The sequence below is a fragment of the Sciurus vulgaris genome (genome assembly GCF_902686455.1).
Source record: "Sciurus vulgaris genome assembly, chromosome: 9".
Classification (NCBI taxonomy): domain Eukaryota; kingdom Metazoa; phylum Chordata; class Mammalia; order Rodentia; family Sciuridae; genus Sciurus; species Sciurus vulgaris.
This window is the reverse complement of record NC_136469.1, coordinates 58,509,807-58,523,299: the sequence shown is the minus strand read 5'-3', so window position 1 is coordinate 58,523,299 and position 13,493 is coordinate 58,509,807. Positions and strand designations below refer to the sequence as shown.

At 35.8% G+C, this 13,493-nt stretch overlaps 1 protein-coding gene across 2 annotated transcripts in view; it reads right to left on the bottom strand.

The window, feature by feature from the left end:
- Positions 1–3,633: 3,633 nt before the first annotated feature.
- PPP3CA (protein phosphatase 3 catalytic subunit alpha) overlaps positions 3,634–13,493 on the bottom strand; it is a 311,580-nt gene continuing 301,720 nt past the window's right edge. Inside the window, exons 12-14 of one of the 2 annotated variants that reach the window (XM_079153824.1) lie at positions 12,237–12,334; positions 9,205–9,234; positions 3,634–6,120 (exon numbers count right to left, since the gene is read on the bottom strand). In XM_079153824.1, coding sequence (XP_079009950.1) covers positions 5,924–6,120; positions 9,205–9,234; positions 12,237–12,334 — 325 coding nt within the window. In that variant the 3' untranslated portion in view covers positions 3,634–5,923. The remainder of the gene's footprint in view (positions 6,121–9,204; positions 9,235–12,236; positions 12,335–13,493) is intronic. The other variant, XM_079153825.1, reaches the window with a different exon arrangement.

Sequence of the window (13,493 nt, the reverse complement as noted above, 5' to 3'; positions counted from 1 at the left end):
CAGTTTGTCCAACTTCCCTTTCCTTACCAATTCATTTTCCTAGGAAGGGTCAAACCAAATGCCATTTCTTTTAGTAGGTTTTCCTGACTACATATATACTCTCAGCCCATCACACTCATACACACATAATCTGTAGCTATGGAATATGTTTATTTTAAATATGACTCATGTAACTCAGCATGCTGCCGAATACCACCACAATAACTAAAGTTTATTGAGTGCTTATTTTGTGCCAGGTGTCATGCTGAGCACTTCATTTGCATTGTTTCCTTCAATTGCCATGCAAAGTTTATGAATTGACTACTCTTATAGCCATCTCTTATCAAGGAGAAAATAAGTATTTAAAAAGCTTATTAAGCTTCTCAAAGTCAAACAGGAATCTGGTAAGTAGAGAGCTAGAAAAATTCCAACTCAGGTCTAATTCCAGATCAGAATCAGTGTAGAGTACATCCCACAGAAGTGAGCATGTGTGACACAAACATTGCTTTGTTTTCACTGTTGCATTTTGTAAGATTTAAGATTGTGTCTTAAATTTCATTGTGCTGTGTTCTCTCCTGGGCTCCTGCCTAGCACAGCTACATAATTAAGGCACCCAGTTGGTCCTTCCTGAGCTCCAGTACTCCCATCCCTTCTCCCCAAGCTCCAGCAGTCTGCTCTCTAGATAAAGAGACCTATCTTTATTAGCATTTGAGCAGCACTGTCAGAATGGTGATAAATTATCTTACTAAGATTTTAGTAGCTGACAATGACTTATAGTTTCCATCTGCAATATATATATATAATATATAAATTATAAACAAACATATATAGTATATATTCACATATACATTATAGATATGTACATTTTTTAAGGTAAGTTGTACTCAATATATATTCAAAAAGCAAGTGTCAGATGGTGAATGTCCTCACATGTCATCCTGAAAATGTTGACATATTCCTATAGATAAACTGGACCTATTTTGAGGAAACCTAGATGTCCCCAGCATTTGATATAAATTTATTATTTTTTTTTAAATTTTTTACAGACTGCATTTTGATTCATTGTACACAAATGGGGTACATCATCTCATTTCTATGGTTGTACTCGATGTAGATTCATATCATTCGTGTAATCATACCTATGCATAGGATAATGAGGAACTTTTAATGCTATGAAATTTTTTGAAAATACAGGTTGAGCATCCATCTTAAAACTACAAAATAGGAAACTTTCTTAAGTGTTTTTAAGACTCAATATTTTTGGATTTTGGAGCGTTTCAGATTTTCAGATAGGGGACACTCAGCGATAAACTTTATGTAACTGTTTCCAAATCTGAAACACTTCCAGTTCTAAGCATTTGGATAAGAGATACTTAACCTGTGTAATTTGACAAGAGTGTCTTAGGGGTGGAGTTTAAGTCAACTTTGTTCTAAGTTAATAGTTTATAATGGTCAATTTAAAGCTTTGCTGTTCTAGTAGAAACTTCTCAGTTGATATCTTATATAGACAATATGGAAAATCCACAAAAGAGCTACTTTAACTGATACACAGAGCTCAGCCCATGGTTGGATTCCTATGTACATAAGCATCCAGGGAACAGTTTGCAAATCAAAGTTTTGTCCTTCCAAAAACTGAGTATTTGAATGGATATTTAGAATCTTACTGAAGGGTAATTTTGATATGATCTAACTCAACCTCTTTGAAGACAGTTCCCTCTACCATGCCTAGTATATGGCTCTTTCTATGCAGTGTCTGTTAGGAGGTATTTGTGGCACTGACTTGAATTGGCCCTGGTTTTAACTCTCCCTATACAGGCAAGGCACTCACACTGTTCTTAGCCACTTCTACCTCAGAAGTAGACATTTTTTGGATTCAGAGAATGTCTTTTGAAGTAACCACTCAATTTCAGAGCTGTCAGAACACCTGCTGTTCACCTTTTCAAGTGTCTTCAGTTTTTCCTTAAGACAGACTCTTTCTCCTGCTGGGTCTCTAATTCTCCCACATGGCATTCCAATTTGTTGATGCTGCCTCTTGAAAATGCAGGCACCAGAAATGGGTGTATTTCTTTCCTTACTTTTTGCCTCTCTTTACTATGCATGCATTTTTTTGGTTGAAAAAAATGAATTTAACATTAAAGGGGCTTTTCTGGTTAAACATTACAGTATAATATATCCAAAAAGAATATCCATGAAACAGAGGAAATGGCTGCTCAGTGTTAAGCCAGACACTGACTCACTGCTGGGTGGAATGTTGACATTTAACATTATCATGAAAACTGACAGGCTGTCAAGATTGCCAGATGCGTGTGTGTGTGTGTGTGTGTGTGTAAATAAGAATCTAGAACAGTGAGTGAGAGGAACATTGAGAAGCTTGATGTTCATGGAATGAATAGAGTGTTCCTGGAATGAATAGATAGTCACACAACAAGGGAGATGTTAGGGGATCTTACATTTGTTCCATTCAAGGGCTTCCAGTCTTGGGGAAATGTTGATACTCAGGCAGACAAAAAGTCTCTGCTAGGAGGATCCAGTGAGAGACATGAAACAGTCAAGTAAAAGTGTGAGACACTTAAGTAAGACCACACACACTGTCCCAATTGTGGTGCAGAGTTCATGTTGAGGGTCCTGGTTTCTGCACACACACAAAAAAATGGATGCACACTAAGTTCTATTTCACATTGATATGGCAAGAGCAGCAGAAAAGCAAATATATTGGGACAATGGTTGTGAGGGCTTTGGCATCACCATGGAACCATGTTCAGGGATGATGCCATGAGAGACTTTCTGTTTTGTTGTCTACCCTGCCCATGCCATCGTAGAGAAACAGAGAAATTCCACTCAGTTCTCACTGCACAAGTAGAGTCTCTCCAGACATTTTTTTTCTTTTATGTTTAAAAAAATATATAAGTACAGGGTACTTTAGAGCCGCCTCCCCCTGCCCTACTGCAAATAAAATTGGTTTACCCAGTGTCAGTAAGATCTTAATCCTGGACAGATAAGAAGAAAATTTAGCAGTGAGTTGGAAACCTTATAAGAGGAAAGTCACCCAGGGGATGGGTAAAGGACAGGGGGCTGGGAGCTGATTGTGAGGAGAGAGAGTATGTGTGCAGCCAAAGGTTCACTGGCATAAAGAATTCCAGAATTTAATAGTTTTTCCCAAAGTTAAGTGAGATAGATCTAATCACTGAGATCTGTATTTTTTTTTTAATTTTTAAAAATTTTTTATTTTTTGCAGTGCTGGGGATTGAATCCAGGGCCTTGTGCTTGACAGGCAAGCACTCTATGAAATGAGCTATATCCCCAGCCCAACTGAACTGTATCACCAGCCCCAAATCACTGAGATCTGGAAGTACTGTGGAAGTACTGTTGTTTTTGAAGAAATAACTTCAGTTCTGTACTGATTTCTTTGATAGGCCAAATTCATAAGCAAGAATATACAGTATTACTTTCCTAACCACTATCAGAAAGACCAAGCAATACTCACATCAACTGCTTATTTTAATGTCAAATGTTTATTTCTATGCCATAGTTGCCTTAGCACAATTTGTAAAAGAAAGGAATCCAAAAAAAAAAAAAAAAAAAATTTTTTTTTCTTTTTGTCAGGATATTTTCTCTGCAACCAAAAGAAAGAAAATAAATTCCTTGGTACCAGAATTATCATTTCTTTCACATCATTCTAGTAAGTTGCATCTAAATATTTTTCTTGGAAATCATTTTTTTTTTTTTTTTAAGGAGGGGAAAATATCCACAGGAAAAAAGTTTGAATTCAGTAGAATAAAGATAAGATTGTCTTTGTCAGAGAATATATCTGGAACATATTTGTTTTGGTACACTGTATTACTAATTGCCATATTCTTATTATTTCATATAACAGGCATACTTTATTACATAAAACAAAGTGCACTGAACATGAACAATGTTAGAAACAAACTGATATTTGGTGTGTCTTAAATCTTCAGGTGATTTGATATTAGTTGAAGCGCAGGAAGGAATACAAGTTTCATATCAATACAAATGCAACTCTCCCTTGTGATGAAAACGCACTTAGTAGCCTAGTTCTTCTGCCTTAGTAGACAGGGCAGCTGATACAACTGAAACAACCTGATAACAAATGGATGTAATTTTTTCAATTAAAAAGGAATGCTCTGGCTTTTTGACTGGTTCCCACATTCAAGGGAGCCAGAAGATGGCATTTGCTCATTAAACAGAATTCTCTCATCTGATTTGAGACACAAATCCACCAAGATTCTTACAGCAGAAGTAGGCACCACACCTCAGGTCACGAGGCCCTTAGAAAGCAGCCTGTCCCAGGTAACTCTGCGCCCGGTGATGGTGGCCCAGCACCTGGAAGACGCCCTGGTGGCTGTGCACATAAATCCCTTCAGCAGACTCAGTGAAAGGGTGAGAGTTCTTTAAGTTCATGCACATTTTATTGAGTAGTAATATAAAATGCTTTTTCTTTTTCATGTTACAAGTGCATGCTTTGATTGCCAACATTTCAGAAATCAAATTACAAAGGCCAGGCTTTAGGCTGTAGTGAATTACTTGGGCACTTATACAATTGTTAAAAAATATGAATGGACTTTTGTTGTTGTTGTTGTTGTTGTTTTCAGAATGAACCAGTTGTAACCCGTAACTGATATACAAAGGGAAAAAAAGTGAAAAAAGTACATATTTTGTGGCACATGACAGAACAGAACGAAATAACTAAACCGTTATGACGTTAACAGTTACCATGCATTAGAGTTTCACATGTAACTACAAACTTATTTAAATTTCACAAGGTTTGCTAAACATGCTAACCATCTATATGTGCACTGACAAGCTTATGTTAAAAACTTTTAAGAATACTCTCCCCTTTAGATTTTTTCCAAAGCTTTTTGATTACAAAATTTCAAAGGCATTAAGCATTTTAGAGAATATAAAGTACGCCAGTATACATACATTTCCAGTATATATCAGACCACTAAGCGCATTACAGTCCCATACAGGCCGATACAGCCATTTTTTTTTTCTTAAAAAACATGCATAGGCAGATTTTTTTTTTTTACAGAATATAGATGCTTTATCACTGTACTTAATATGGTGTCTTGTTCACTATACTTAAAAATGCACCACTCATAAATATTTAATTCAGCAAGCCACAACCAAGACTTGATTTATCAACAAAACCCCTAAATATAAACAGCAAAAAAAGATAGGTGTAATTATTCCAGTTTTTTTTTAAACTTAAAGAAAAGATATTCATTGCCAAATTAATAAGATAAGTGTTATATGGAAAGAAGGGCATTCAAGCACACTAAAGAAACCTGAGGTAAGCATAATCTGTACAAAATTAAACTGTCCTTTTTGGCATTTTTAACAAATTTGCAACATTCTTTTTTTTTTTTTCTTTTTTCTGTTTTTTTTTTCTAAGACTGCCTAATTCAGTTTATAGCCATGTGACAAGAGTAGCAAAACATTATCAATAAATAGTCCTTATTTAGTTTGTACATCATTTTTGTTAAAAATGTTTGATGTCATCCATTTTTAGTGCTGCAACTGTAAACGTACAATAGAGTAAGAAATTAGACAAAGTTTTCATGTCTAGTAACAGAATAAAAGGCCTTTCATTAACCTATCTAGAAGTCCCCAATGCAGTAGGAAAACATGTTCATTCCCCTAACATTGCAGTATATACTAGCATTGGCTTCCTTTTAAATTTTTCCCTATAAGCATTTTTAAAAGGCATACCCAAAAGAGGTGTTTAATCACCACCCTCACCAAAATATAGTTTATCTCTCTCCCTCTTTTTAATGATAGTGTAAACTGAATCCAATTCCTGGCCCCTAGAGCAAATAAGCTACCATCAGAGGCAAGAACATCCAACTGCTGATATGCAGCAATCCCCCTCATGCCCTGCAGCTCAAAAAAAAAAAAAAAAAAAAAAGTGAACAGGAAGTGGTCACTGAATATTGCTGCTATTACTGCCATTGCTGTCCGTGCCGTTAGTCTCTGAGGCGAGAGCTTTGTTGATGGAGTTAAGGTTGGCGTCAGAGGGCATGGCATCTCTGCGAGGCGGCATCCTCTCATTAATTCGGTCTAAGCCCTTGGCCTCCTCGAAGCTAGTGATCTTATGTTGTGGTGAAAATCCTTTGATAGCTACATAGAAAATCATTAAAAAAGAGAAATAGGGTTAGCCAGAGACAAACAAAGGGCACAGCTGTTGCATTAGGTGATGTTAGAGACTTCGCGGTGAGTGGGAATCCTTTAGTGGAGACCAACGTGACGGGACCTGAACACAACACAACAGACTCCTTACCATACTTGGAGATAACCAAAGGTTTGAAAACAGCCAATGTCTCTTGCCAACCAAAATGTCCTCTTGAAGTTATTAAGATATATGCATTTCTCTTGTCTTCATGAAAGTTTAGATCAAAGAAATCCAAAGTGGGTTAAGAGGAAAGTTGCTTCTAGGGACAGGCCTCTGGAGCCAGCATCAACTGGTCACATCATTAGCATGGTTACCCACAAGGCCCTGACCTAGAGAGACACAGCATGTCCCCACTGTTACTGTCCCACTGTGCTTGTGATGGCAAATTCAGTGAAATTACTGTGTCTTCTATACCTCGAAGTCCAACAATGGACTTATACCAGATGGTCAAAGGAGCCAGAAAAGGAATCAACTCGGGCATTTCCATGCTATCTCAGAATTACACAAAGAACTCAAGCAACTCAGCGGTGTCATGAAAAACAGAAGAAGTTATAAACTCTTGTTTCCCCACTCAATTTTGGAAGCATATAGAGTGGGTGACACGGTAAGAGAAACCCAGAAAAATCCATATCAGGTCACTAAGTAGAGAGGTATTGTCTGCCCTTCAGCAGTGAACAGGCCAAACTGATGTTCATCTGGTGTCCAAAGAAAAGCTCATTCTTAGTAGATCAACGTAGACATAAGTGGTGGTTAAAGAAGAAAATGGGGGAAAACCCTCTTTTTTATACTTTTTAGCAAAAATGAATTGGACTGGTTTAGATCCTATTAGCAATTAAAACATAAGAGTTCTCAAAGTGGGCACCGTGATATTTGGTTTTCTAGTGACCCTCAGTATGCTACAAAGATAATAGGTCAAGCATTTGTATAAGAAACTTAATGATTTTCTTCCATGGCTGCATCAACCAGTGAGCTGAAAATAAAATACACAAATGTGGAACCAAGGACATCAGTTTGCTTTACTCCCTGTGAAGTGCAAGCCAGGTACTTAAGGGCCAATCACCAGTGCTGAAGAAGGCTGCATCTCCAAGGCGGATTAAGGACCATTTCAGAGTACCTTTATCCTCCCCACCTTATTTAGGAAAAAAAGAAAAGCAGTTTCCAGCTGAAACTCTGCCAGCCACTCCTACATGAGTGTGCAGTACCTTTCATCAGTATGGATGGGATTCTTAAAAGAAAGATATACAAAGCTCATTACAATAATGATGAGAAATAGATTATTCCCCCTCTGTATTTTAAAGGTTAGCATAATGGTGATTAGTCAACTGTGAGAGGAAGTAGATGGGGAAATGGGGAGAGACCAAGGCCCAAAGCAAAGCTTCTTAATTCTTCTGTAATTCAGTAATAAATTGTGAAATAATAGAGCTGTTTAGTGAGCACCCACCCTGAAAACTAACTCAATTATTTTGAGGGACAAAATAACAGCACAAAGTAGTATCCTACTCTTTTTCTAACTTCTTTAAATATGATTTCATCATAATTAAAAAGAATAAAATATTTGTCATTATAATTTATCAAGCGATTTTATTAATTTACATGGCAAAGTGGAATCTCTAGGTTTTAAAAGCCAATAAGGTGGGAGCATAGAAGTAAAAATCTAGCTAGAACAACGGATGTTTCTGGGATGGGGCTCCGTTTCAATCATTTTTGTCTATCCTGGATGGAAGAATGTGCTCTGCTGTAGTTGCTGGTCAGACAATGGGTATTAGCAATTTACATTGGTAGTATACTTAACACAACACAGAGTCACAGAAACCACAGAAAACAGCCAAACTATCAACAAGAATGCACACTGCAGATTAGAATTTGCCAAGAGGAATAGAGAATTCCCACATAAATAGCAGTTTGGTCACTGCTATTTAGGAAGCAGTTGTATTTTCTCTTACAGTGCTGTCATTTCCCCTACCATATCCAAATCACGTACAAATCGTAAGTCTAAAGTGGCACGTTTCACATCATACCAAAGGACCATATGCACATAATTTTGGGAAAAATAAGAAGTTATCTTGCAAGAACAAAATACAACTGAAGAATTTTGTTTTAAAGGGGAACTTCAAATTATACTTTATAAAAATTTCAGAGGATATGGCATATATAATATTAAAAACTATTTTGATATACCGTTCTCTCATAACCATATATTTTAAAAAGATTTCATCAAAAACAGTTAAATAGGGGTCACCTCTACTGTCCTTTAGCAGGGCTAGGACACAGTTGGAAATGCTACAATTCTTGATTTCCCCTGCAGCTCCTAGCAAGGTGCCTGGCACAAAGCAGACACTCAGTGAAAGTTAATGAATGAAGTGATCGCTTGATACTCACTATTCTTGTTAATGGCCACTTCCACAGCCACTAAGTGCATTTAGACACCTTATAATATTTTGCTGGTCTTAATTATCCTACAAATACCAGTAGGTTAAAATTGATAAGGCTAAATGAACCTTTTATCTCATACACATCTGTCTCATGTTGAAATATTTTCAGAGACATAAAGTAATACTGAACTATAACAAAGCACTATTCGAATGAACTTGATTTTTTTTTTTTTGGCTAAAAACTTCTAAAAGACTGGAAATTAATAAACTATCTTTATTTTCTCCTTTTCAGTGCTGCCTGAAAGCGATTTGAGGGAGGGACATGGTTCAGCTCAAAGAATACTGTTTCATGTGTCATTTGTCAAAACAGCTGCCATAACCCCCACCCCACATCATTTGAGATATATATTCCTTTTGTTTTCTGTGATTATACTAGGTTCATTGTATACAGAAGTCAAACATAGCTTTAAGGGAAAAAACAAACAAACAAACCATAGAAGGACATTTTCCCCTTTAAAGCAAGAACATTTTGGTTAATACTGAGCCACAACTGTTAGCCCAACACCCACACACTCTGTACAAGCTACAGCAAAAAATGAATACACCCAGCAGAGCCCTTATCTGTTGCAGGTACAACAGAAAGGGGACTGGCCAATTTACCTTCATCAGCCTCAATAGCCTCAACAGTAGCTGAAGAGAAGAAAGGGGGTGCAAAATGAATGAGAAAAATGAGCAGAGGATTTTTTTTTTAACTCTAAGAACAAATCAGTGACCATCAAAGGAGCTAAGAGAACTAATGATCCTGTAAATGCTGGATTCTGGCACAGACAACAAAACAGAAATGCTAAAAAGAAAGGAAAAAACACCACCAAAAAATGATAAGTTTAAGAGTTGGCTATATCTATCTGAGTGAACTGCTTTGGTGTTTGCTCAGTAATTCAATGACAAAATAATGTAACCCTTTATGAAAACACTCAGAAAAGTTTTCTTTCACTTGGATTGAATTGATAAGGGCTTATGTAATCTAAAATGTGTTTCTGTCTCACAGAACACTATAAAAACCTTTGCTTTACTTGCTGATTCACTGCTTAAAAAGACAAGACAAAATGGTAGAACTTGAAGCAGAGCCATGATATCAGTGAGATAATTCATACTATTTAATATTAAATGGCACTGTTTCCTACTGTCAGGCCAAGGCAGAGGATGCAAATTTAAAGGAAGATAAAATCAATGTGTTTATGTTCCCAATGCATGTGATGCTTTAAATACAAACATTTGTGGGTGGGGAATGGCAAGCGGGTGAAGGAGAAAGGAAGGAATAGTAGTTAGGACTTTTGCCAGGCAGAAAAATTTAAAATCAGTTTTCTTTTCCATATTGGAATATCAATTTTGGAAATGAAACTCCTGAAGTGTTAAAAACCAAGAGGTAACATGGCAGCAGCAGCAAGAATTCTTTCTATCTGCATTGGAAAGAAGAGGCAGCCTACATATTGCAACCTCAGATAGGAGATGTCTTAAAAATACACTGAAACAGCATATTTCAGAGTCAGAACTTTTATAGTCCATTGTTTTATGAGCAATTTTTATGATAAGGTCTGTACTTTCACAGGAATATGAGTCTTTCTGAATTATTAAGGCTAGTTGACATTTCCCTAATTAAATGCTAAAATGCAAAACTTCTCTGTAACCCCAAACTGTTTAATATTAAAGTTTTACCCCTTGACTTTAATTTGCATTTTTCTTATAATTTAAGATTTTACAACTGGAGCAACTGCCAAATCTGCACTCTAACTTCCTTCTGGTGCATTCTAGATTCCTTATGGCAAAAATAGAGGATGGTTGCCAAGGAGAAGAGCTGAAGAGCAAAGCACTGAGAAAGACCCCTTTTAGACAAATAGAAGGGTGTCAGACGATGGGTTTTGAAGTTTTATTAGTGTATGTGGTTTACAATACATACTAAGTTTTCAAAATCTAGGAACAAATGGGTTTCCAACCCACATGTCTTTTGCCTATCTGGATAGTGTGTGTATGTGAGTTCAACACAGAATAACACAAACCAATGGGTTTAAAAGAAAAGAAAAGAAATGAAAACACAATAACTGAAGTTAAAAATGCAGGTGGAAAAGAAACAAGGAATAGTAAGAACTTAAGTAACTTAAGTTTAAAAATGAAAACAAAAAATCTGGAACCAAACCAGCACTGACGTATTAGAAATATGTACTGCCCGCTATTAAATGCATTCTTCTAAGCAAATGAGGCCCATAGTTTCTGATAATACACTTGGTGTGTCTTAAAATGTGCTTACCAGAAACTGTAGATTTTAATCAATTAGGTAGAGGTGCATTTTGTTCACTTAAGTGATTTATCTATGCTAAAGTTTTAGTGAGCTTTTGTGGGAAAACTTTTGTGTTTTTATAAAGCTGCTAAAATAAATAATTTCTAGAATTTACTTTAGTACTTTGCATTTTCCTATCCTCATTGAAAATTTTTAAAATTTCTGTGGAAATTCAGAGTGATTTTGGAATAAATTCACCTGGTAATAAACTACTGTGATGCTGCTAGGATGTGATCATTTAGCAATACCATATTCATGAAGTTGATCATTAGTCTTCATGTAGCATTGTCTAAATAATGTAACTGTAAATGTACCTGAATCTTCTAAGATGAAGGACAGGAATGGAAAAGAAAATATGAGAAAGATTCAGGGAAAGACACAGGAAAATGTGAGGCTGAAATTATTTTAATATTTTACAGTGTATTTTTATTTTAACTTTTTTCTGTGAAAGTCAAATCTAATACCAATATTTTCACATTGTTAAAATTTTATTCTAAAGTAACAATAATACTAATTAAAATTCATAACCTAACATTAAAAGAGTACGTAGCACCATGCTAACATGGTTACCACTAGCCATATGTAGATATTTAAATTAAATTTAATGAAAGTTAGATATGATTTAAAAATAGTTTTTTAGTTGTGCTAGTTGTATGTCAAGTGCTCAATAGTTATAGTTACCCGTGACTTTTGTACAGATGAAGAAATTTTCGATCACAAAATTTCTGTTGTACAACACTGGTCTAAAAAGCTATGATTTCCATATAGGATCTTTCTCTTAAAGGGAATGTTATAATTTCTTTCAAAAATAAAATGTGGTTCTACTCAGTGTCTTTTTATTTTGGAAAGATAAATCAAAGACACAAAAGACTTCTAATTTCTATTGAAGTGGATAATGAAATTAACCTTTCTATATTCTTCTTAGATTGTCCAATATAATCTAGTTATAGATGTCTATTTGTGAGTGCATGTGTTTATTTCACTAATCAAAAAGATAACCAGATATTTATTTAAAATGTAATTAAAAACTTACTTTCAGCAATTGATTGGCTCCTAGTGGTCAAACCTGTTGTGCATGTGGGCAAACTGAATGAGCCTGCATATGGCTCAGCCTGCAAATGTGGATTTCTATGTACATGAAGGAACAGGCAAGGGGTGTAAGGGCTGCACTGCAGTCAGTGGGGGTGCTATGATAGTGGGCATGACTGATCAAACTGATGTGGGGGTTTCAGCCCTTCTTCCAGCCAAGAAGAACTGAAGACCAAGACAGAGCTTAAATGAGTGAGTAAATCAGGGCTCTGGTGGCACAGCTGGCTGTGATGCTCCAGACTCAAGGTCATACCACTGGCCTGCTTACCGCTTTGCAGGGTTTGCTTCCCTCCAGAAAGCACTCCGCTGGGGAGCATGCCGGTGGGGGTCAAGCCTTTCAGCGTCAGCACACTCTCACTCTCTTCTCTGGAAGGTACAAACAAAGAGGAGTGTTAACTTGTATGTTCTCTTGTAAAGAAGAAATGGCTGGAAGGGAAAGAGTGCAGGTGAGAACCCACATTGACCCTTAGGTTGGCCCTATGGGCGTTTTTGTTTGTTCATTTGTTTCACTCAAAATACACCATATTTTTGAGGTAAAGCTCTACAAATGATAAAACTACATGGTACAATTGTGGAAGTATAAGCTCTTCCGACTACTGAAGATACAGAAAATAATTCTGACTTTGTCATCAGGCATCACAATGCAAAGTATTTGTTGTGCATCTCCCAGGATAATAGTAAACATGTTCAAAGGGAGTTGTGAAGAGTGCAGGTGGAAATTTTTCAGCCACGGTTTGGCAACAGTAAGAATAACTGTTTTGAATTGGAAGGAAAGAACAGAATATGTGAGAGATTTTAAAAAAAATGAACGATGGATTAGAGAGCCAAGAATTACTTCAGTGTATCACTAAGGAATTTTGACATTCCATGAGGAAAACAAAAGAATAGCAACTAGACAACAAAGTAAATGGCAACACTTCTTAGTTTTTCTTTTTTAACTACTTTTCCACTGATTTTGCAAATATAAATATAAAATTATCTTATTATTCACCAGGACAACTGTTTTAAAATAATTATAAGTACATCAGTACTTTAATTATATTTATTCATCATTTAACACTACTAATCACTTTTACTCACAGATTTTATGAATACATTACCACGAAAAAGAAATAACCTCACATCTTTCCACATAGACTACACTACAATCCTACATAAGCAGAAAAAGTTTATAATACATAAATATGCATATATTTATGATGGTTAATATATATAGCTACTCAACATTTTTACAAAGATTTCTAACATGACCAAAAAAGAAATTACTTCCATTTCAGTAGCCAACTCAGAAATTGGAAATTTCATCTTTTAGTTATTTGAACTTAAAGGATCACCCTGCAACTTTTTTCATCCAAATACCTCAGCTATTCTATACCAATAAATCCTGATGGCTCTTCCTTTAAAATATTTCCAATATTTTAGCACCCCTCATAAGCTTACTCTTTCATCTCTTTTATAAACAGCTTTATTGAGTTAAAATTGATGTAGCATACAGTTCACCTATCTGCAGTATATGATTCATTTA